The sequence below is a fragment of the Crinia signifera genome, chromosome 1, assembly GCF_055691185.1.
Source record: "Crinia signifera chromosome 1, ASM5569118v1, whole genome shotgun sequence".
NCBI lineage: Eukaryota > Metazoa > Chordata > Amphibia > Anura > Myobatrachidae > Crinia > Crinia signifera.
Window position 1 is genome coordinate 471,216,811 of NC_139217.1, and position 27,962 is coordinate 471,244,772.

The following is a 27,962-nucleotide window of genomic DNA, read 5'->3' on the forward strand; positions in this document are numbered from 1 at the left end:
TTGCGTCATTTTAGTCCCGCCCCTTGCCGTGGACCCGTGAAAAACGGTAATAAGTGCGGCAAGAAAGTGAGGTGTGGGGGCTGCCAGGCAAAAGTGGGAAGATTGCCGACCTTCCCGGGGGGGCGGGAGGGGGACCCGATTTTCGGGAGCCTCCCGGCAATTCCGGAAGGGTAGGCAAGCCTGTCTTACATATGCGTGCAATTTCCACAGCTTTTGATGGTCGCTGACCATGGAAAGATGCGGTAGGCTCCCAGTGGCCTGCGAATAGATGTTTATGTAAAACATCCAGGGTGGGATTCTCTAAACAAAAAATGCAGTAAAAACCCTTTATCGGGGGGGGTTTTACCGCATTGTGGGACCCCCCGACGGATTACCACGACAGGGGCATTGACAGCAAAAGCTGGCGATGCCCCATAGAAGCCTATGGGCTTCTAGCGCGACCCACTGCCGCCCCGCACGGACCCCCGACGACCCCCCCTCACCTGTGTCCGGGCAGCACAGCACTGTAAGCCTCTTCCGGGTGCGGGGTGGAGGAAGAGAGCCCGCCTGCCCGCAGAAGCACATAAGCCGGGTAAGGGAGGGGGGGGGAGGGGGGGGGGGGGCGCCGGGACCCGATGCTCCCCACAAAGGACATCTCTTAACACACGAGCTGTCCTCTGCCATAGTTATCGCATATGTTACAGCATTTGCAATAATTATGTCAGCGGTAGCCGGCAATGTGCGGCGGACAAGGGTGCGGATATTAGAGAATCCCGCCCCCAGTGTTAACGTACACACCTTGCGAATGGTAGTCGGGGCGTACCACCATTCGCAAGGAGGGATTTGGGCCACCCGCAAGGATGCGAATTCGCATCCAAGTAAATCAACAAGAATACCCCCATATCCAGCAAGGTTGAAACAGATCAGTGTCCCTGCATAATTGCTTTCACTTTCTGTTATGACATCTTTAAGCACACAAAGGAGTAATTGTGTAAGTCTAGTGGTCAGTGGCAGGAGGTGAGGTGCAGTTAGACTTTTATAACACACCAAACCCCAACTACACACAAAAGGCTCACCTCCAGCTGACAGCTTGTTGTAGATATATCCATTAATGTTACACTAAAGCCTGCTCCACCAGCGAGTAAACCCATATACACCACTTAACCCAACCACAAAATATCAGATTTATGTAAGTAGCGCTATGGGTCATGAACAACAATTTCGGATTTCGGAAGGAGATCGGACACATATGGGGACAGTGGATGTGCCGTTCTGATATTTCCACTCTGGGAATGTAACTGGATCCACACAGGGACCCATTTATCAAAGAGTGATAAAACTGCATATGGGCCCTTATTCTGATCTGATCGCAGTACAAATTTGTTCTCAAAATGGACAAAACCATGTGCACTGCAGGTGGGGCAGATGTAACATGTGCAGACAGAATTAGATTTGGGTGGGGGTGTGTTGAAACTGAAATCTAAATTGCAGTGTAAAAACAATGCAGCCAGTGTTTACCCTGCACAGAAACAAAATAACTAACATAAATCTAACTCTCTCTGCACCTGTTACATCTGCCCCACTTGCAGTGCAGCATGGTTTTGCCCATTTTGAGAACAAGTTTGTACTGCGATCAGATCTGAATAAGGGCCATGATAAATGTTGCCCCAGCCAATCAGATCCTATAATGTTTTTGAAAAATGACAGTTGGGCACCATGTATTACTCACAGAAAGTTCTATCACTTGTTGATAAATGAGCCCCTTAATGTGTCAGAGATTTCAGTGCTAAGAACATGACATGGTACCGCGGGCAGTGTGAAACATACGTCACCTGTAGGATGAGGAGGAAGACGAAGTAAGCGTTGGCCACACGCTGAAACTGCTCGAAGAGATTCATGGGGAGGAAGGTGAAGATATTGTATTTTGAGGTCTTGATTGCATTGGTCTGGAAAAGGGAAGATACGTCATTATTCCGACACTCCGACAAGTGGGAACGTTCTCACCGAACAATCTGCAGCTGGGTCCAACGGACGCGTACTGTCCATAGTCACATGTATATCACATTATTACCGCCGCGTTTCTGCCGGGACACAGCGAGAGTGGTCATGTGACAGAGAGATGATACACACATCTGCTCGCATGTGTCCACAGAGGAGAAAGCATTCATTGGTTACTGACCGTCACATGACTTCTCCTCTCCTTGTAGATAAAAGGAAGCCAGAACTTACTTTTATCTTGTCGGTTCTTGTGCGAATTCAGGGTGGGTGCTGACGTCATGTGACATCACCCGCCCAATCCCAAGCAGGCAGGGGCACGTCTGCGTTCACAGGTGTCCGTCCAGCGTTTCCATGGGCACGCCCACCGTTTTGGTTCACCACAGCGACCAGTCCCTGCCTGTCACTCATTTTGTGAATGCCCCCGGCAAGTTTAACATTTGCTCTATGGGGGGTTGCGCATGGGCGAATACGCTCAGACCGCACCATCATGGACGGGGACAAACTGTTCATAAGGTCGACAGGGTCAAAAGCCCGAAGCGCGGCGAGTGTAGCGAGCCATGAGAGGGAACTTGGTATGTCGTATGTCGACATAGACACCAAATAAACCTGAAAAACTCATGTCAACTTTTTCATGTCGACCTTTGGCCATGTCAACCATTTCACTGTCAACCTCTGAACCCCTTTGACCTTTTGACCCCATCAACCTTTTCACTCCTGACCTTTGAACCCTGTCGATCTTTAATGGTCACCCATATGTCTGTAGACCTAGACCTTGTAGATCTAAAATAACATAACCCCCCAGCAGCCCTGTATGAGTAATGGGTAGTTCTCTGTAAGGGGGAACAGAGCAGTTGTATTCCCAGGGCTCCCCAGTCAGAGGGACGTCCTTATGGAATGTGTTCCTGGCCTTCGCCCTGTGTGCAGAGTGCAGCTACCTCCCAGCATGCACTGCTTTCAGTCACAGTGACATTAGTGTGACACAGAGTCACAGTGACCTGACGCAGCGTTCCCTGTGCACACACACCAACTCCGCATGTCCCCCTCACTGCAGCTACGGGGAATGGGTAAAAACCGAACCCGGACAAGACCCCGGAATGCAGAGTTTGATGTTCGGTCCGGTTTTCTTGCTGGGTCCGGTTTTTACTCAGTGACGCAGCTACATCCCTCCGTGTGTAACGTTCTGACCGGCACCATGTTCCATTGTAGCTTCTCTTATGTGTGTCCAGTTCTCCAGCACAGTGATGTTCCTAGGACCAAGCACCTCATGGCTCAGTGCCTCATGTCTCTCATCACTAGTTCCTAGCAAACTAATAGGTTATGAACCCCGTGCCTCAGTGATAAACTAGTAGATGGGCTCAGTCATACTTGCCTAATTTTGAAAACTAGTTTCAGGGAGATTATAGTTGGTAGTAGAATTTTGCACAGCGCCCCACTGAGGGTGTGTATCATGCTCAACCCAAAGGGAGGGTCTAATTCATATATGGAGAGATTGTAAAAAAAAAAAAAAAAGATTGTGAACGTGACACCTAGAAGCGTGGGTGTGCACTGCTACATCTGAGAGGAATCTTGTAAAATGACTTCTATCCAAATGTAGATGAGCCCAAAGCAGTTAGTAAGAGCTACTGTACTTGGGAAAGTGCTGGGAAATGGTGCTGATGATTCAGTGTAAATGTATCTATCTCTCATTCCTTTTTTCCCCAAAAATGTACCAGTGTAATGTGGGCTAGGTGACATGAGGGAGATTGCTAGACTAATGAGGGAGAGAGGGAGATTGCTGCTATGTCAGGGAGTCTCCTGCAGAATGCAGGAGGGGAGGTAACTATGATGTAACAGTGTAATGTGGGCTAGGTGACATGAGGGAGATTGCTAGACTAATGAGGGAAAGAGGGAGATTGCTGTTATGTCAGGGAGTCTCCTGCAGAATGCAGGTGGGAGGTAACTATGATGTAAAAGTGTAATGAGGGCTAGGTGAGATGAGGGAGATTGCTAGACTAATGAGGGAGAGAGGGAGATTGCTGCTATGTTAGGGAGTCTCCTGCAGAATGCGGGAGGGGAGGTAACTATGGTGTAACAGTGTAATGTGGGTTAGGTGACATGAGAGATTGCTAGACTAATGAGGGAGAGAGGGAGATTGCTGCTATGTCAGGGAGTCTCCTGCAGAATGCAGGAGGGGAGGTAACTATGATGTAACTGTGTAATGTGGGCTAGGTGACATGAGGGAGATTGCTAGACTAATGAGGGAGAGAGGGAGATTGCTGCTATGTCAGGGAGTCTCCTGCAGAATGCCGGAGGGGAGGTAACTATGATGTAACACTGTAATGTGGGCTAGGTGACATGAGGGAGATTGCTAGACTAATGAGGGAGATTGCTGCTATGTCAGGGAGTCTCCTGCAGAATGCAGGAGGGGAGATAACGATGATGTAACAGTGTAATGTGGGCTAGGTGAGATGAGGGAGATTTCTAGACTAATAAGGGAGAGAGGGAGATTGCTGCTATGTCAGGGAGTCTCCTGCAGAATGCAGGAGGGGAGGTAACTATGATGTAACAGTGTAATGTGGGCTAGGTGACATGGGGAAGATTACTAGTCTAATGAGGGAGAGAGGGAGATTGCTGCTATTTCAGGGAGTCTCCTGCAGAATGCAGGAGGGGAGGTAACTATGATGTAACAGTGTAATGTAGGCTAGATGACATGAGGGAGATTGCTAGACTAATGAGGGAGATTGCTGCTATGTTAGGGAGTCTCCTGCAGAATGCGGGAGGGGAGGTAACTATGATGTAACAGTGTAATGTGGGAGATTGCTAGACTAATGAGGGAGATTATGTAAATGAACTTACCGCATACTTGAATTTCAGGTTGAATTCTCGGTCATTGGCCCTCAGACACCGCTCCTTCTCTGCAAACACAGAAAGAAGCACATAGAGCTCACATATAATCCTATAGTACATTATAACTGATATACAGTACATTATAACTCATATACAGTACATTATAACTGATATACAGTACATTATAACTGATATATAGTACATTATAACTGATATACAGTACATTATAACTCATATACACTCATATGTTTGTGTTTGCTATGTATGGCGCTGCGGACACTTTGTGGTGCTACAAACTACTACATATACAGTACATAATAACCTATATAAATATGGGGCAGTCTCAGAAGAACCGCTCAGGAACAATGTGGAATAACATCCAGGGGATAAAAACAAATGATATTTATTCATATGAAATAAATGTTTGTAATACAAGAATGATGGTAATATATAGAGTTAATAACTGTGTACATAATACATTATCCTACAGCCAATCAGCTGAAATGTATGACAGTTAGGAGCTGATTGGCTGCGGCAGTTTATCACGTGTAAATCTGACCCAAAATGGGTACGATCTGATGTTATCACTTCGTTCTGCCCCCAAACTGTCATCGGCCTCCAGTAACACTGTACAAAGTGATAATGTACAGATGTAACAATGGGTCCCAGAACACTGACACCTGGGTTCCGAGAACAATGACACACTGACACCTGGGGTCCAAAAACAATGATACACTGACACCTGGGGTCCGAGAACAATGACACACTGACACCTGGGGTCCGAGAACAATGACACACTGACACCTGGGGTCTGAGAACAATGACACCTGGGGTCCGAGAACAATGACACACTGACACCTGGGGTCCGAGAACAATGACACCTGGGGCCCAGGAACAATGACACACTGACACCTGGGGTCCCGGGAACAATGACACCTGGGGCCCAGGAACAATGACACACTGACACCTGGGGTCCGAGAACAATGACACACTGACACCTGGGGTCCGAGAACAATGACACACTGACAGCTGGGGTCCGAGAACAATGACACACTGACACCTGGAGTCCCAGGACAATGGCACACTGACAACTGGGGTCCCAGGACAATGACACACTGACACCTGGGGTATCCCGGGAACAATGACACACTGACACTTGGGGTCCCGGGAACAGTGACACACTGACACCTGGGGCCCCGGGAACAATGACACACTGACACCTGGGGCCCAGGAACAATGACACACTGACACCTGGGTTCCGAGAACAATGACACACTGACACCTGGGGTCCGAGAACAATGACACACTGACACCTGGGGTCCGAGAACAATGACACACTGACACCTGGGGTCCGAGAACAATGACACACTGACACCTGGGGTCCCGGGAACAATGACACACTGACAGCTGGGGTCCGAGAACAATGACACACTGACACCTGGAGTCCCAGGACAATGGCACACTGACACCTGGGGTCCGAAAACAATGACACACTGACACCTGGGGTCCCGGGAACAATGACACACTGACACCTGGGGTCCCGGGAACAGTGACACACTGACACCTGGGGCGCCGGGAAAATGACATACTGACACCTGGGGTCCGAGAACAATGACACACTGACACCTGGGGTCCGAGAACAATGACACACTGACACCTGGGGTCCGAGAACACTGACACCTGGGGTCCCGGGAACAATGACACACTGACACTTGGGGTCCCGGGAACAATGACACACTGACACCTGGGGTCCGCGAACAATGACACACTGACACCTGGGGTCCGAGAACAATGACACACTGACACCTGGGGTCCGAGAACAATGACACACTGACACCTGGGGCCCCGGGAACAATGACACACTGACACCTGGGGCCCAGGAACAATGACACCTGGGGTCCAGGAACAATGACACACTGACATCTGAGGTCCGAGAACAATGACACCTGGGGTCCCTGGACTATGACACACTGACACCTGGGGTCCCTGGACAATGACACACTGACGTCCCAGAATAATGACACACTGATACCTGGGGTCCCAGGACAATGACACACTGACACTTGGGGTCCCAGAACAATTACACACTGACACCTGGGGTTCCAGGACATTGACACACTGACACATGGGGTCCCAGTACAATGACACACTGACACCTGGGGTCCCAGGACAATGACACATTGACACCTGAGGCCCAGGAACAATGGGAATCGGGACATCTGTCAGAATGAACTTAGGTCTACAGTCATTAGGTCGACCCCACTAGGTCGACTGGCAGGAAGGTCGACCTGACTTAAGGTCGACATGGGCCAAGGTCGACATGACTTAAGGTCGAATTTGCATAAAGGTCGACTGGTCATAAGGTCGACATGGGTTTTTCACTGGTTTTTTTTATCCGAATGTCGACACAGTCGACATGGACACAGTTGGCAATGAGAATCGGACCCTCGCATCGAGCACGGTGCCTCGCTGCGCTCGGCACACTATTTTATTCTCCCACCACGCCCTAGTGGATGGTAGGGCATGAAATACCACCTGTTGGCACATGTCGACCTTAAGTCAGGTCGACCTTCCTGCCAGTCGACCTAGTGGGGTCGACCTAATGACTGTAGACCTAAGTTCATTCTAATAGATGACCGCATCCCGGAACAATGACACCTGGGGTCCAGGAACAATGACACACTGACACCTGAGGTCCGAGAACAATGACACCTGGGGTCCCTGGACAATGACACACTGACACCTGGGGTCCCTGGACAATGACACACTGACACTTGGGTTCCCAGACCAATAACACACTGACACCTGGGGTTCCAGGACAGTGACACACTGACACCTGGGGTCCCAGTACAGTGACACACTGACACCTGGGGTCCCAGGACAATGACACACTGACACTTGGGGTCCCAGAACAATGACACACTGACACCTGGGGTCCCAGCACAATGACACACTGACACCTGGGGTCCCAGCACAATGACACACTGACACCTGGAGTCCCAGCACAAGGACACACTGACACCTGGGGTCCCAGCACAATGACACACTGACACCTGGGGTCCCAGCACAATGACACACTGACACTTGGGGTCCCAGAACAATGACACACTGACACCTGGGGTCCCAGAACAATGACACACTGACACCTGGGGTCCCAGCACAATGACACACTGACACCTGGAGTCCCAGCACAAGGACACACTGGCACCTGGAGTCCCAGCACAAGGACACACTGGCACCTGGGGTCCCAGGAACAATGACACACTGATACCTGGAGTCCCGGGACATTAGGACCAATTCAGACCCGATTGAAGGGCTGCTAAAACACAGAGCCCTATGATCACATGGCCACTGTCCCGCCCCAAGGGCAAGCCTATGAATGGGCTGCGATAATACCAAACTCCATTTGCAGCTCACTCAACATGGAAGGATTTCCTCACTATGTGCATGGCTGAGTAGCCCTGGACTAGGCGGTGTCCCTTACACATATAGGACCACATCACTGTCACAGAGCAGGGGACACAATCTCCCGTTCCCACAGAATCATTATCAGGAAGCCGTGATTAGAGTGTAGAGGTCGCAGCACAAGAGGTCAGCACTCAGCACAATATAAACCTCTACAGATGGCCGCAGTCCAACAGGAACCGTAATCCGGAAAGCACCTCACTGGCCTGGAGTGGTGATATCACCGCTCACTTTCTATGTTTGCTACAATCCAAAACACTCAAAAAACGTTTGATATAAACTTTTGTATCTGTCCGGCCTCATCGGTTCCTGTGCTGTGGCTGTGCTGCCATTGGCCTGTCCGGCGGGTGATAAGTACATTTCTTATGTAAAAAGTCAAAACAGACTATTTTTACCACCAAATACAGTAAACGACAGAACAATTAAGGCCCGGGGTAATAATAGCACCACTAGAACAACAGATAGATTTGCCTTGTGCATGCAATGCGATGAAAAGCAAGTACAAAAAGTATGTGCAGCACTTACTTTTTGTACTGTGCGATGAGATGCCGCGGGAGCGCGCACCTCAAAGCACAGATCGCACCGCCAGGATCGGTGCGTGTATGGGCACCTTAACCTTTTACATGTCAACCATATGCTTGTATCTGTGAGCTGGTGCTGCTTCCAGAAATACGAGGTACAAAATAAATAGGGGTCCCCTGTATTCCAGCAACCAGCACTAGTCTCTTGGACCGGTCCTGGTTACAAAAATACGGGGAACAAAAAAGAATAGGGGGGCCCGCATTTTCATAATCAGCACCGGGCTCCAACAGCCAGCGGTGTCATGCCACTGCCAAAATCAAGACAATCGTGGCTGGTCAACCCTGTCCGGGTCCCTGGGGGAGTTGGTACTCCCTAATAAAGTGGTCCCCTGTCTGCAGGGCACCCCCGGCCTGGGTTAAAGCTCCAGGGCTGTCCCTGGTGCCCCTGGGCAGTGGGTGTCGGGCTGATGTTAAAAGTGTAAAATAAAGAGTTAAATTAAAGGTATTGGGTTTTGTGGTTGAACTACAAACCCCAGCAAGCCTTGCCCGCATGATGGGACTTGGAGAACCATAAGTCCCAGAATATGTGGCATAAATGGGCCTGCTGGGACTTGTCGTTCCACCACAGAACCAATACCCAAATAAACACATACAAACACGAATAACATATAATTTTAGGTACTTGTGAGTTATCCGGGCTGCTGATTTTTTGATTGTATGCCTTAAGTTAAGGCATACAATCAGATGCGATGCGATATCGCATCGCATCGCATGCGACCATCGGATGCGATGACCCGATTTTTCCATAGGAATCAATGTTAAAATTGACTGAGTCCATTTTAACATGGAATTCAATGGGAAAAAGGGGTCCTTTTCATACCCCTACTATCCAAGTGGGCATGGAGTTGGATATAAACCTGTGGCGAGCGTAGCGAGCCACCGAGCCCGAAGCGTGGCGAGCGAAGCGTGGCGAGCGAAGCGAGCCCCGCAAGGGGACGGTATTCTGTGTCCCCTCGCGGGGCTCGCTGCGCTCGCCACGCTTCGGGCTCGGTGGCTCGCTACGCTCGCCACAGGTTTATATCCAACTCCATGCCCACTTGGATAGTAGGGGTATGAAAAGGACCCCTTTTTCCCATTGAATTCCATGTTAAAATGGACTCAGTCCATTTTAACATTGATTCCTATGGAAAAATCGGGTCATCGCATCGCATCGCATCCGATGGTCGCATGTGATGCGATGTGCCCGATCCGACCCGATTTAGAAATCGGCAGCCCGGATAACTCACAAGTACCTAATTTTATTACACACACCATACATACATACATACTCCCCTATCGTGACACGCAGGTTCAATCAACTTTCCAGCAAAAACCTATAAAAGGTACCTATGAAAAAAAATTATACTCACCCTCCCTTTCTCGTAGATTGGTCCTCTTCTGTCCATTTATATCCACCGGGTTTAAAAACAAAAACAAAACCCAAAACAAAACGGACTGAGTGTGCTAAACTTACAGCTCATCCCCATGAATGAAGGGAAACCCAGTGACGTTAGTAGCCAGAGACGTATTCGGTGGTGCAATGTATACAGACATATCCGGCCTGATACCGATGTCGCACACACTCCCCTATTAAACCTGGGCACACCTGCTTTTTCCTGGACACTTCCATTGTTTTTCTGGGAACTCTTATGAAACAGCCGGGTACCAACCGCAGACACCGGCTTCCTGTCAATCACTGTGTGAACAGCCAGTGATCAAAAAGTGTAGCAGGAGTTCATCGTTGGCCAGTTGCGCACGTGTAAGTGGCATGGTGTATTGCGGTCCATACGCATGGGTAGTGTATTGAAACAAATAATAATTATAGGTTCAACAAGAGCAAAATACTACAAAGTAATTGTGATATTGTGCACACACCGCTGTGATCGGCCACCTTACTGACACACTATACAATAATTGTGTGTTCTGACACAATGGGAGTGCCACTTACTGACACTGAGGGAGGCCGCAGAGGACGCTGGGAGGGGTGTTAGACCATCTAGAACATGGGTCCGCAAACGGCGGCCCTCCAGATGTTGTGAAACTACAAATCCCAGCATGCCTTGCCACAGTTTTGCTATATGGGAGTGTTAAAACTGTGGCAAGGCATGCTGGGATTTGTAGTTTCACAACATCTGGAGGGCCGCAGTTTGAGGCCCCATGATCTAGAAGGAATGCACCTCAGGGCTGAGTATTATACAGACACCACAACACTTGAGTGGAAATCCTGTTTATACAAGTCAGGAAGGAATGTCCACAGAAGGCTATAATTGTGCTAGGAGCAGTTTGAGAGACGGTCAGACAGAGGTGACAGTGGGGACAGTCTCCCACGTAAAGGACATTGGGGGTAATTCACACCTGATCGCTGCTGTGCAAATTCAATCGATGGTGAGCGGCTTTCGATATTTTTACTAATGGCCTAAACCACTTACGAATGGTTTTGGTCATTTTCAAATACCCTCGAATTGTTCGCTAACCGGACACCTCTATTTGCACAGTGTGGGCAGCGTCTACCTGAACACTGGCCGCTGCGAGTATGCGGCCATGCAATCAGGTCTGAATTAGGCCCAGTTGTCACTGGGGCAATTCAACAACCTTTAAAATAACTATTATTACCGATAATTTTATGAACATGTATCCATCAGATTATAGCGGTGATATCTATGTACAGTAACATGCATGACGATGAGTCTCACAAACTGGAAATAAGGGGCCCGCACCCAGTATCGGCTTGGGGTGCGAAGGTCTCACTAGGGGAAATGCAGCGGCTGGGTCCCATGCTTGAGTCACCACCCAGGAACGCCCATCACTTCTCCACAACATGTACTGTATGATGCCGTCTAGGGAAGCCAATCCCGGGGCATTTTTTCAATCCCGGGATTTGGGATTGAAAAATGCTCAATCCCGGGATTCCCGGGATTGGTTTTCCTAATAAAAAAACTGCCCCACAATTACTGCCCCAGTCAGTAATTACAATGTAATTACTTACATTTGATGGTTGCCTGGTGGGGGGACGGGTCGTCCATGCCGCTGGCATGCTGGCTTCGCGCTGGCTGGGTGAGCGGGTGGGCGCGCTGGCTGGCTGGGCGCTTGGGCTGGGCATGCTGGCTGGGCGCTTGGGCTGGGCGAGCGGGCGGCTGGGCACGCTGGCTGGGCGGGCAGGCGGCTGGGCACGCTGGCAGGGCGGGCACGCTGGCTGGATGGGAGGGCGCGCTGGCTGGGCGGGTGGCACGGCATTACAATGCCGGGCGCGACCTCTGCCTGCGCAGCGTGACCTTATCTCACGCTGAGAGGTCACGCTGCACTTAGTGCTGCCGGGAGAAGTCGGGCAGCGTTTGAGCGATGCTCAGACGCTGCCCAGCATTAGACTGCGCGCAAGCGCAGTCTAATCCCGAAATCCCGGGATTGGAAACTCCAATCCCGGGATTGAAATCCCGGCGTTTTGGGGGCCAAATCCCGGGATCCCGCCGATCCCGATCCCGGGATTGGCCACCCTCATTGCCGTCTGAGGTAAATACAGCAGCACCTCATCGCCACAATGACCAGCGTACGCCAGTTATACTGTTATTCCAACAAAATCCTGGGTTGGTCAGCGGTGGGGGTTGGTGAGCAGCAGGTGGGCACTGGTGGGGGTCAGCAAAGTGCAGGCCGGCACCAGGGGGGTTTCAGCGTTGGGCGTCTACCACTACTGGGGGGGTTGGACTGGTCAGCAACAGGCGGGTTTGCGCAGTTTAAACCTGCTAAAAACCCTGCTTGATCGGGTAAGCATCCCTGGTCACTCTCCCTGGGATTTTTTCCTGGTCACCATTTCCACTGACAAAAATCCTGGGTTGGTGTGCATTCACAGGCAAAAACCCGGGATTTTTAAGGGATTCGGTATGAAATCCTGATGGTCAAAATCCCGAATGGGTCAAAATACCGACATGGACAAAATACCGACATTTAAAATCCCGACAGGGTCAAAATCCCAACATATAGAATGTACAGGTGAAACAGCCTACATGCCTTTCGGTCGACAGGTGCGAGGTCGACATGGGTTTTTTTCACCCGAATGTCGACACAGTCGACATGGACACAGTTGCAAGTGAACCGCAGCCCCTCGCATAGCTCGCTTCGCACGCAATGCTTCGGGCTCGGTGCTCCGCTGCGCTCGGTACACTATGATATTCTCCAACCACTCCCTAGTGGATGGTAGGGCATGAAATACCGCCTGTCGGCACATGTCGGTTCAAAAAACAGTGAAAAAAACCATGTTGACCTCGCACCTGTCGACCGAAAGGCATGTAGACTGTTTCACTTGTACATTCTATATGTCGGGATTTTGTCCATGTCGGGATTTTGTCCTTGTCTGTATTTTGACCCTGTCGGGATTTTGACTGCATCCCCTTTTTAAGTCAGTGGAAAAGTGGTGTGTGTGTGTGTGTGTGTGAGGGGGGGGGGGGGCATCTGCTCCAGGATTGCACAGCACACTTTCATTCCAGGACACTACGCAGAGGTCATTTGCACAGCATTCCGGTATCATGTCAGTGATCTGCTGATACACAGGCCACCCACACAGCGCACGCATACAGTACACGCCCCAGCTCCTGCTCCAACTTTACTGTAACCGCAAGCAAATTCCCACCAGCAGCCACAACTAGGGGGAGGCGTTCCAAGCCTTGGGGAGAGTAGGGACTTTACACAAAGCAGCATCGGGCATTTCACAGGCTGTGCTAGACAAACGACAGAGGCTGAGCAACTTCTTCCTATTAACTGTCTCCGAAACTTGATACATCCCCCCCCAGGTCTTGCACCTTATAACATACCTCCCAACGGGATGCGGTCATTTGGTCTACTGCATTATGGTAGAAAGTCATTAAGTCGAATCCATTAGGTCGACATGCTAAAAGGTCGACATGACTCTAGGTCGACATGGGAAAAGGTCGACATGATTCTAGTTCGAAAGGTCATTAGTTCGACAGGTCATTAGTTCGACAAGGTCATTAGTTCGACATTGTCTATGTCGACATTCACAAGGTCGAAATGGAGTTTTTCACTGTTTTTTGAGCCAACATGTGCCGACAGGCGGTATTTCATGCCCTACCATCCACTAGGGCGTGGTGGGAGAATAAAATAGTGTGCCGAGCGTAGCGAGGCACCGTGCCCGACGCATAGCGAGCGCAGCGAGCGATGCGAGGGGATGCAGTGCACTTTAAACTGTGTCCATGTCGACTGTGTTGACATTCAGGTAAAAAAACAGTGAAAAACCCCATGTCGACCTTGTGAATGTCGACATAGACAATGTCGAACTAATGACCTTGTCGAACTAATGACCTGTCGAACTAATGACCTTTCGACCTAGAATCATGTCGACCTTTTCCCATGTCGACCTAGAATCATGTCGACCTTTTAGCATGTCGACCTAATGGATTCGACCTAATGACTTTCTACCATAATGCAATAGACCAAATGATCCCAACCCCTCCCAACATGACCCATGCCAGGAGGACACAATGCTCTGCTTCTGGACTTTCCTTTTAATGTATGATTGCCATCACCTGTGTTGAACAGGTTTACTAATAAGAAAGGTGTTTCTCCACTGGTGATAGCAATCATACATTAAGAGGGAAGTCCAGGAGCAGAGCATTGTGTCCTCCTGGAGAGGGTCATGTTGGGATGTATGTTATAATGTGTTGGGTGCACCGCTTAGATTGTAAGCCATACTCACCTACCTGACCCTCTCCATGAGGGAGAACATGCTCTGTTCCTGGGCTTCCCTGGTAATGTATGATTGCCAGCACCTGTGGTGACACCTTTCTTATCAGTTACCTAGCTCCCCACAGGTGCTGGCAATCCTACATTATCCATACCTCCCAGCATGCCCCTCTCCAGGAGGACACAATGCTCTGCTCCTGGGCTTCCCTGGTAATGTATGATTGCCAGCACCTGTGATGACACCTTTCTTATCAGTTACCTAGCTCCCCACAGGTGCTGGCAATCATACATTATCCATACCTCCTAGCATGTCCCTCTCCAGGAGGACACAATGCTCTGTTCCTGGACTTCCCTGGTAATGTATGATTGCCATCACCTGTGGTGACACCTTTCTTATCAGTTACCTAGCTCCCCACAGGTGCTGGCAATCATACATTATCCATACCTCCCAACATGACCCTCTCCAGGAGGACACAATGCTCTGTTCCTGGGCTTCCCTGGTAATGTATGATTGCCAGCACCTGTGGTGACACCTTTCTTAACATTTACCTAGCTCCCCACAGGTGTTGGCAATCCTACATTATCCATACCTCCCAGCATGCCCCTCTCCAGGAGGACACAATGCTCTGCTCCTGGGCTTCCCTGGTAATGTATGATTGCCAGCACCTGTGGTGACACCTTTCTTATCATTTACCTAGCTCCCCACAGGTGCTGGCAATCCTACATTATCCATACCTCCCAGCATGCCCCTCTCCAGGAGGACATAATGCTCTGTCCCTGGGCTTCCCTGGTAATGTAGGATTGCCAGCACCTGTGGTGACACCTTTCTTATCATTTACCTAGCTCCCCACAGGTGCTGGCAATCCTACATTATCCATACCTCCCAGCATGCCCCTCTCCAGGAGGACATAATGCTCTGTCCCTGGGCTTCCCTGGTAATGTAGGATTGCCAGCACCTGTGGTGACACCTTTCTTATCAGTTACCTAGCTCCCCACAGGTGCTGGCACTCCTACATTATCCATACCTCCCAGAATGCCCCTCTCCAGGAGGACACAATGCTCTGTTCCTGGGCTTTCCTGGTAATGTAGGATTGCCAGCACCTGTGGTGACACCTTTCTTATCATTTACCTAGCTCCCCACAGGTGATTGCAATCATACATTATCCATACCTCCCAACATGCCCCTCTCCAGGAGGACACAATGCTCTGCTCCTGGCCTTCCCTGGTAATGTAAGATTGCCAGCACCTGTGGTGAAACACCTTTCTTATCAATTACCTAGCTCCCCACAGGTGCTGGCAATCATACATTATACATACCTCCCAGCATGCCCCTCTCCAGGAGGACACAATGCTCTGTTCCTGGACTTCCCTGGTAATGTATGATTGCCAGCACCTGTGGTGACACCTTTCTCATCAGTTACCTAGCTCCCCACAGGTGCTGGCACTCATACATTACCAGGGAAGTCCACAAACAGAGCATTGGGGCAGATGTATTAAGCCTTAACAAGAGATAAATGCAAGGGTGATAAAGAGAGATAAACGTCCAGCCAATCAGCTCCTTACTGACTTTTTTCAAACACAGCCTGTAACCTGGCAGTTAGCAGGTGATTGGCTGGACGTTTATCTCTCTTTATCACCCTTGCATTTATCTCTTGTTAAGGCTTAATACATCTGCCCCATTGTGTCCTCATGGAGAGGGGCAGGTAGGCAGGTATGAACTGTATCTCTATTAAGCCCTGTACACACACATCGATTTGCTTTTGATTCAATGTTAGATTCGATTTTCTATTAGATTTGGCATTAGATTTGTACTTTTGCATTAGATTTACATTCATAGTACATTGTACACATTCGATTTACTGGATCGAATTCGATATTTCCTTGGAGTAGATTTTTCTGTTCGATTTTGAGAACACGGGAGCGCGCATCGAATCGAATGTAGATCGAAAGTGACACAAAAACCATTCGATTTCGTTTAGGATTCAATTCGATTTTGCTTCTATAAGCAAAATCGAATAGAAAATCTGTAAAAATCAATGCATGTGTACAGGGCTTTACACACACATACTACACACTGTATCACTATTACACACATACTACCCACTGTATCACTATTACACACATACTACCCACTGTATCACTATTACACACATACTACACACTGTATCACTATTACACACATACTACCCACTGTATCACTATTACACACATACTACCCACTGTATCACTATTACACACATACTACACACTGTATCACTATTACACACATACTACCCACTGTGTCACTATTACACACATACTACACACTGCGTCACTATTACACACATACTACACACTGTATCCCTATTACACTCATACTACACACTGTATCACTATTACACACATACTACACACTGTATCACTATCACACACATACTACACACTGTATCACTATCACACTCATACTACGCACTGTATCACTATTACACTCATACTACGCACTGTATCACTATTACACTCATACTACGCACTGTATCACTATTACACACATACTACACACTGTATCACTATTACACACTGTATCACTATTGTACACATACTACACACTGTATCACTATTACACACATACTTCACACTGTATCACTATCACACACATACTACACACTGTATCACTATTACACACTGTATCACTATTACACACATACTACACACTGTATCACTATCACACACATACTACACACTGTATCACTATCACACACATACTACACACTGTATCACTATCACACACATACTACACACTGTATCACTATCACACACATACTACACACTGTATCACTATCACACACATACTACACACTGTATCACTATCACACACATACTACACACTGTATCACTATCACACACATACTACACACTGTATCACTATCACACACATACTACACACTGTATCACTATCACACACATACTACACACTGTATTACTATCACACACATACTACACACTGTATCACTATCACACACATACTACACACTGTATCACTATTACACACATACTACCCACTGTATCACTATTACACACATACTACACACTGTATCACTATTACACAATGTATCACTATTACACACTATCACTATTACACACATACTACACACTGTATCACTATTACACACATACTACACACTGTATCACTATTACACACATACTACACACTGTATCATTATTACACACATACTACACACTGTATCACTATTACACACATACTACACACTGTATCACTATTACACACATACTACCCACTGTATCACTATTACACACATACTACACACTGTATCACTATTACACACATACTACACACTGTATCACTATTACACACATACTACACACTGTATCACTATTACACTCATACTACACACTGTATCACTATTACACACATACTACACACTGTATCACTATTACACACATACTTCACATGTGATGTTGCTATGGGAAACCAATCAGAATCTACTCCTTATCTATTTAGCACCCTCTATAAGATATCATTTACCTAGCTCCCCACAGGTGCTGGCAATCCTACATTATCCATACCTCCCAGCATGCCCCTCTCCAGGAGGACACAATGCTCTGCTCCTGGGCTTCCCTGGTAATGTATGATTGCCAGCACCTGTGATGACACCTTTCTTATCAGTTACCTAGCTCCCCACAGGTGCTGGCAATCATACATTATCCATACCTCCTAGCATGTCCCTCTCCAGGAGGACACAATGCTCTGTTCCTGGACTTCCCTGGTAATGTATGATTGCCATCACCTGTGGTGACACCTTTCTTATCAGTTACCTAGCTCCCCACAGGTGCTGGCAATCATACATTATCCATACCTCCCAACATGACCCTCTCCAGGAGGACACAATGCTCTGTTCCTGGGCTTCCCTGGTAATGTATGATTGCCAGCACCTGTGGTGACACCTTTCTTAACATTTACCTAGCTCCCCACAGGTGTTGGCAATCCTACATTATCCATACCTCCCAGCATGCCCCTCTCCAGAAGGACACAATGCTCTGCTCCTGGGCTTCCCTGGTAATGTATGATTGCCAGCACCTGTGGTGACACCTTTCTTATCATTTACCTAGCTCCCCACAGGTGCTGGCAATCCTACATTATCCATACCTCCCAGCATGCCCCTCTCCAGGAGGACATAATGCTCTGTCCCTGGGCTTCCCTGGTAATGTAGGATTGCCAGCACCTGTGGTGACACCTTTCTTATCAGTTACCTAGCTCCCCACAGGTGCTGGCACTCCTACATTATCCATACCTCCCAGAATGCCCCTCTCCAGGAGGACACAATGCTCTGTTCCTGGGCTTTCCTGGTAATGTATGATTGCCAGGACCTGTGGTGACACCTTTCTTATCATTTACCTAGCTCCCCACAGGTGATTGCAATCATACATTATCCATACCTCCCAGCATGCCCCTCTCCAGGAGGACACAATGCTCTGCTCCTGGCCTTCCCTGGTAATGTAAGATTGCCAGCACCTGTGGTGAAACACCTTTCTTATCAATTACCTAGCTCCCCACAGGTGCTGGCACTCATACATTACCAGGGAAGTCCACAAACAGAGCATTGGGGCAGATGAATTAAGCCTTAACAAGAGATAAATGCAAGGGTGATAAAGAGAGATAAACGTCCAGCCAATCAGCTCCTTACTGACTTTTTTCAAACACAGCCTGTAACATGGCAGTTAGCAGGTGATTGGCTGGACGTTTATCTCTCTTTATCACCCTTGCATTTATCTCTTGTTAAGGCTTAATACATCTGCCCCATTGTGTCCTCATGGAGAGGGGCAGGTAGGCAGGTATGAACTGTATCTCTATTAAGCCCTGTACACACACATCGATTTGCTTTTGATTCAATGTTAGATTCGATTTTCTATTAGATTTGGCATTAGATTTGTACTTTTGCATTAGATTTACATTCATAGTACATTGTACACATTCGATTTACTGGATCGAATTCGATATTTCCTTGGAGTAGATTTTTCTGTTCGATTTTGAGAACACGGGAGCGCGCATCGAATCGAATGTAGATCGAAAGTGACACAAAAACCATTCGATTTCGTTTAGGATTCAATTCGATTTTGCTTCTATAAGCAAAATCGAATAGAAAATCTGTAAAAATCAATGCATGTGTACAGGGCTTTACACACACATACTACACACTGTATCACTATTACACACATACTACCCACTGTATCACTATTACACACATACTACCCACTGTATCACTATTACACACATACTACACACTGTATCACTATTACACACATACTACCCACTGTATCACTATTACACACATACTACCCACTGTATCACTATTACACACATACTACACACTGTATCACTATTACACACATACTACCCACTGTGTCACTATTACACACATACTACACACTGCGTCACTATTACACACATACTACACACTGTATCCCTATTACACTCATACTACACACTGTATCACTATTACACACATACTACACACTGTATCACTATCACACACATACTACACACTGTATCACTATCACACTCATACTACGCACTGTATCACTATTACACTCATACTACGCACTGTATCACTATTACACTCATACTACGCACTGTATCACTATTACACACATACTACACACTGTATCACTATTACACACTGTATCACTATTGTACACATACTACACACTGTATCACTATTGTACACATACTACACACTGTATCACTATCACACACATACTACACACTGTATCACTATCACACACATACTACACACTGTATCACTATCACACACATACTACACACTGTATCACTATCACACACATACTACACACTGTATCACTATCACACACATACTACACACTGTATCACTATCACACACATACTACACACTGTATCACTATCACACACATACTACACACTGTATCACTATCACACACATACTACACACTGTATCACTATCAGACACATACTACACACTGTATCACTATCACACACATACTACACACTGTATTACTATCACACACATACTACACACTGTATCACTATCACACACATACTACACACTGTATCACTATTACACACATACTACCCACTGTATCACTATTACACACATACTACACACTGTATCACTATTACACACTGTATCACTATTACACACTATCACTATTACACACATACTACACACTGTATCACTATTACACACATACTACACACTGTATCACTATTACACACATACTACACACTGTATCATTATTACACACATACTACACACTGTATCACTATTACACACATACTACACACTGTATCACTATTACACACATACTACCCACTGTATCACTATTACACACATACTACACACTGTATCACTATTACACACATACTACACACTGTATCACTATTACACACATACTACACACTGTATCACTATTACACACATACTACACACTGTATCACTATTACACTCATACTACACACTGTATCACTATTACACACATACTACACACTGTATCACTATTACACACATACTACACACTGTATCACTATTACACACATACTACACACTGTATCACTATCACACACATACTACACACTGTATCACTATTACACACATACTTCACATGTGATGTTGCTATGGGAAACCAATCAGAATCTACTCTTTATCTATTTAGCACCCTCTATAAGATAGTAGACAGGATCTGATTGGTTGCCCATAGCAACATCACATGTGAAGTAGAATCCACATCTTAGTAACTTTCCACCACTGTGTCACTGTCACACACATATATAATGTAAGCTCATGTGGGCAGGATCTCAGGGTTCCCTGTAGTACATACTGTACGATATACATAATATCTGTGTGAGGACGGGGGGCGCAATGACTTATATTCTTGTACTGCAGGCTCCACTCTCCGGAGACCATCTATAACCACAAGGTAAAAACTGTATGTAGATGGAGGGACTGGTTTACGTCTCATCCTCCATAATAACTGAACTAAGTGAGAGCTCCTCGGTCATCACCAAACATGGTCACTTTCCTAGTTCTGTCCCCAGCTGTCTGTGTTATTATTCTAGACCAGGGCTCGGCAAATCCCGGGGGCCAGGTCACCATGGCAACCAGATTCTCCACCAGATCCTGCTTGTGGCCGGGCAGAGTACTGCACTTGTGGTAACGGCAGCAGCGATGGACAACCCACCCGGCTGTATCAGAGCAGGTCCGCAGCTGTTTCAAAACGCCTGCTGGCTCGTGAGCCAATGGGAGCTAGCGGTTTGGCAGCCAGGAGTGGCAGGGGTAGCTCCTGATCGGCTTTCGGACCGCAAGCTCCGATTGGCTCGCTTTCCACCTTGAAGTTTGATATAGCCGCGGACTTGCTCTGATACCATGCACCTGCACACAATACTCCCCCGTGCATCTGCACACAATACTCACCCGTGCACCTGCACACAATACTCACCCACGCATCTGCACACAATACTCACCCGTGCACCTGCACACAATACTCACCCGTGCACCTGCACACAATACCCACCAGTGCACCTGCACACAATACCCACCCGTGCACTTGCACACAGTACTCACCCGTGCACCTGCACACAGTACTCACCCCTGCACCTGCACACAATACCCACCCGTGCACCTGCACACAATACTCACCCGTGCACCTGCACACAATACTCACCCGTGCACCTTCACACAATACTCACCCGTGCACCTTCACACAATACTCACCAGTGCACCTGCACACAATACTCACCCGTGCACCTGCACACAATACTCACCCACTCACAATACTCACCCACTCACCTGCACACAATACTCACCCACGCACCTGCACACAATACTAACCCACGCACCTGCACACAATACTCACCCGTGCACCTGCACACAATACTCACCTGCACACAATACTCACCTGCACACAATACTCACCCACGCACCTGCACACAATACCCACCCACGCACCTGCACACAATACTCACCCACGCACCGGCACACAATACTCACCCATGCACCTGCACACAATACCCACCGTGCACCTGCACACAATACTCACCCATGCACCTGCACACAATACTCACCCATGCACCTGCACACAATACTCACCCATGCACCTGCACACAATACTCACCCGTGCACCTGCACACAATACTCACTCGTGCACCTGCACACAATACTCACCCGTGCACCTGCACACAATACTCACCCGTGCACCTGCACACAATACTCACCCGTGCACATGCACACAATACTCACCCGTGCACATGCACACAATACCCACCCGTGCACTTGCACACAATACCCACCCACGCACCAGCACACAATACCCACCCGTGCACCTGCACACAATACTCACCCACGCACCTGCACACAATACTCACCCACGCACCTGCACACAATACTCACCCACGCACCTGCACACAATACTCACCCAGGCACCTGCACACAATACTCACCCGTGCACTTGCACACAATACCCACCCACGCACCAGCACACAATACCCACCCGTGCACCTGCACACAATACTCACCCACGCACCTGCACACAATACTCACCCACGCACCTGCACACAATACTCACCCACGCACCTGCACACAATACTCACCCACGCACCTGCACACAATACTCACCCACGCACCTGCACACAATACTCACCCACGCACCTGCACACAATACTCACCCACGCACCTGCACACAATACTCACCTGTGCATCATACAAGTTTCACTCATTATTAACCAATTAACTCACCACATCTACTTAATGCAGGCACACGGTAAGCACACTATTGCACTTTAAACATTTCATGCTTAATATGTTTATATAAAAAAAACCTCTTCTACAAAATACAATGCCAAACTACCACTCGATCACTCTATTGCAGTGGTTCCCAAACTTTTTTTAATCACTGCACCCTTGAGCATCAAAATATTAGAGGCACCCCTAAGCCAAGTGCTTCTTGTTGAGAACTTCAGAATTTTTTTTTTTTATGAAGTGCATTGTGTTTATATGTCACAGTTATCTGTGAGGGACAGGATCTGCTTCTGTTTGTCCACATATATTATGATTGGCAGCCACCAGCACTGGTTTTGCCTGGTACATTGACCATAAATAATATGAATTGATCCTGGTCCACCAACCCAAGGCTCCCCTGCAAGTGTCCTGAGGCACCCCAGGGAGCCTAGGCACACAGTTTGGGAACCACTGCTCTATTGAGTCCTGTTATCTAGTGATTTTGTCTTTACTCTGTGTACTCTCAGAATCAGCTTTATTATTTGTGAAAGTATTCCTGGTTCCGTTCTTATTAAATGGAAAGACACATGTAATCCACTATAAAATATTGGTGACTGTAACTGAAAATCTGCGCTACAGCAGCTTTGATTTGCCCTGAGATCCCTCAGGACCTACACCTGTGGTCCCCAACAAGACAAGAACAAGAATATTGGGAATCTCCTGGCTACTCAATGCGCTATATATATAATATAAAGTGTCACAGTAGGTGATAAAAGTAAATGGTACTTCCCCTTTAATGTGTTTTCTCCCAATAGGGGGGTTCCAACAACGAATAATGTAACGTCCAATAGATGTTTTTCAAAAGTCCAAAAGTCCAGTATACATTTTCATCAGATGATACATAGGATGAAAGATAGAGTAATAGGAAGGTTAGTGTCCCTCAGTGGTTAGTACTCTTGAAGTATTAATAAGATCTTCTCTTTATTAGGCAGCGTACCCCCACTCACACAATCAGGTAAAATAAAAAACCTATAAAGGTTTCTTTTTCCTCTTTCACCAAAGATATGAATACGAAAGGATGGGCGTACCCCCACTCACTCTCAGACGTATAGGGTTACTCCTATCAAGGTATCTTTTACACGATCAGGCACCATATCGTACCATTTACTCACATCCAGAACTTGTTGGTAAAACTTATCAAGGTATCTTTTTATTCATATAGCGTACCACACTCACGAGGTAAGTAGCAGGAACCAAGCGCATCAAGGTATCTTTGTATTTTCTATTTCTCCATAAAGAAATGTGGCGCATATGTAAAAAAGTCAATTTTTATTTTTCCATAATAAACACCACACAAAATATGAAAAAGTTAAAACAGGTAAAAAAATTCATTAAAAAAGTTTTGGAAAGCAACCCTGCGCCCCAAATGGTAACCTGGGAGAATCACACATGAGAGATCTCAAACTCACTGATAGATGGAAAAAGGTCCGGACCAAGTGAATTGGATACTATCCCAGGGTTATCTCCGCGGTGATGGACGGCTGCAGGATGCAAGTTCAGATGGTAAAAAATCCCCAAAGTGTCAACGCGTTTCGGCTCATCTAGAGCCTTTTTCAAGACATGGGGACTGAGATTTGGTGCAAGATATTTATACTAGAGACAACCAATCAGATCATAACAGGAAATTGTCATGTTCATACAATAACAAATCAAAATATACGTCGCAAAAACCATACATTCTGAAAGCCATAACTTATATTGACTGGATATAACATCGTTGTACAATTCATGATTAAAAATTCACATCGTGCCGGGAATGAACTTATTTAATATAATTATTTCATTGGCTGAATTTTCCGTCACTCTAAATAAGTCCGGAAATAGTCTCTACAAATGGCCGCCAAATGGAATGCAAATGCGTTCCACCATTTAGTTTCCACCTTTTCAGTGAGGATACCAGATTTATTTGGTATTCGACCTGTCTATAAGATACCGGATATTACGTCCCGTGGAGCGCAATGTGCGTTCCAGGGACTTACTGCACGGAGTAATGACGCATATAATATGCGCCCGCCCTAGATGCTGGTTTGGAAACCTATTTTAGTTAGATATAGAGATCCTTTTTTTCCACACGTTTAAAGTTTAAACTACGTTCGTCTTATAGACAGGTCGAATACCAAATAAATCTGGTATCCTCACTGAAAAGGTGGAAACTAAATGGTGGAACGCATTTGCATTCCATTTGGCGGCCATTTGTAGAGACTATTTCCGGACTTATTTAGAGTGACGGAAAATTCAGCCAATGAAATAATTATATTAAATAAGTTCATTCCCGGCACGATGTGAATTTTTAATCATGAATTGTACAACGATGTTATATCCAGTCAATATAAGTTATGGCTTTCAGAATGTATGGTTTTTGCGACGTATATTTTGATTTGTTATTGTATGAACATGACAATTTCCTGTTATGATCTGATTGGTTGTCTCTAGTATAAATATCTTGCACCAAATCTCAGTCCCCATGTCTTGAAAAAGGCTCTAGATGAGCCGAAACGCGTTGACACTTTGGGGATTTTTTACCATCTGAACTTGCATCCTGCAGCCGTCCATCACCGCGGAGATAACCCTGGGATAGTATCCAATTCACTTGGTCCGGACCTTTTTCCATCTATCAGTGAGTTTGAGATCTCTCATGTGTGATTCTCCCAGGTTACCATTTGGGGCGCAGGGTTGCTTTCCAAAACTTTTTTAATGAATTTTTTTACCTGTTTTAACTTTTTCATATTTTGTGTGGTGTTTATTATGGAAAAATAAAAATTGACTTTTTTACATATGCGCCACATTTCTTTATGGAGAAATAGAAAATACAAAGATACCTTGATGCGCTTGGTTCCTGCTACTTACCTCGTGAGTGTGGTACGCTATATGAATAAAAAGATACCTTGATAAGTTTTACCAACAAGTTCTGGATGTGAGTAAATGGTACGATATGGTGCCTGATCGTGTAAAAGATACCTTGATAGGAGTAACCCTATACGTCTGAGAGTGAGTGGGGGTACGCCCATCCTTTCGTATTCATATCTTTGGTGAAAGAGGAAAAAGAAACCTTTATAGGTTTTTTATTTTACCTGATTGTGTGAGTGGGGGTACGCTGCCTAATAAAGAGAAGATCTTATTAATACTTCAAGAGTACTAACCACTGAGGGACACTAACCTTCCTATTACTCTATCTTTCATCCTATGTATCATCTGATGAAAATGTATACTGGACTTTTGGACTTTTGAAAAACATCTATTGGACGTTACATTATTCGTTGTTGGAACCCCCCTATTGGGAGAAAACACATTAAAGGGGAAGTACCATTTACATGTAATCCACTGTAGCACCCGCTGCCTACTGTACAGAATCTCCATTCACAGCAATGTAGACCATGTGGAAGTCATATCTGGGAGATACTGTACAGTAGGGAGCGAGTGCTGCAGTGGCTTACAGGAGCGGAACCAGGAATACTTTTACAGATAATAAAGCTGATTCTGAGAATAAAAGCCAGAACTTAGTACACAGAGTAAAGACAAAATGACGGAAGGGTCTGTCGGCTATTAGAGCCATGCGCAATACAGTACGCAGCAATGATGTATGTGGACACATCTGTATGTGAATAATATTAACCTATGATCTACTTTTTAAATAGTAAACACAAACAAGACACGTTGCCTTAATCCACACACAATACAGTTATGAGAAAACCGTGCCCAACATAATATATATACAGTATATACTGTGTATATATATATATATATATATACTGTGTATATATATATATATATATATATATATATATATATATATACTGTACTGTATATATATATATATATATATATCCAAACAGGACAAAAACGGCACTCGGAGTCAATCAGTTCAAATGAAATTATGTATTAAGTCATACAGGGTAGGTGACGCTTCAGGGGACAAACCCCGTCTTCAGACCCCCTTCCTACAGCATATATATATATATATATATATATATATATAATGCGGAACATCATGTAATTAAGTAAATGGGTGAGAATGGTTTGGCTGCGTGCGTATTCTTGGAGCTACGAATGATATCACCCGCAGAGCCTGTTCGCTCGCACACACAGTGGTTGGGCTTGCGAACACACCGAGGTGTGAAAAGAACAGTTAAGTGTGCGCGCACTTTGAGGCCACTCCCCGCTGTCAGTCGTTGCGAAGGATCATGGTTGCATGTGTTATAGGCGTGCCTTCGCTGGCTTTGTGCGTGTGGGGGCCGTTCACTCGGCTGTGTGCGAATGAATCAACCTGAATAAGGTGCACGGTGTATTCCAGCTTCTCCAATACAACACACGGTAGCTCTGGTATTAGGCCAGGTGGGTAATATAAGGGCACTTATCCCATCCATCTTACTGTGGCTCTGGGAATATATCCCAATAAGTTCTATGTCAGGACCGGACCCATTAACTCCTTCACTGCACGCAGAGCAACGCGTTAGGTTTGGCCTGGACACACTGTTCTGTTTTCTGCTATTTTAGGCATTTTCCATTCTCTCAGTCACCGGCCTGTGGCTGCTGGATCCAGGAGTCTGTGGGACGGGAGCAGCGCTGGAATCAGCATTAATGTGCGCGACTGGTAGAAGCAGGGGTTCGACTATGGTATAGTAACTATACTAAACTA

The 27,962-nt window shown here is 46.6% G+C and overlaps 1 protein-coding gene across 5 annotated transcripts in view; it reads right to left on the reverse strand.

The window, feature by feature from the left end:
- LOC146023865 (phospholipid-transporting ATPase ID-like) overlaps nucleotides 1–27,962 on the reverse strand; it is a 147,142-nt gene that overhangs the window by 39,222 nt on the left and 79,958 nt on the right. For all 5 annotated transcript variants that reach the window (XM_083155404.1, XM_083155400.1, XM_083155401.1 and 2 more), the window contains exons 3-4: nucleotides 4,813–4,871; nucleotides 1,812–1,925 (exon numbers count right to left, since the gene is read on the reverse strand). In XM_083155404.1, coding sequence (XP_083011530.1) covers nucleotides 1,812–1,925; nucleotides 4,813–4,871 — 173 coding nt within the window. The remainder of the gene's footprint in view (nucleotides 1–1,811; nucleotides 1,926–4,812; nucleotides 4,872–27,962) is intronic.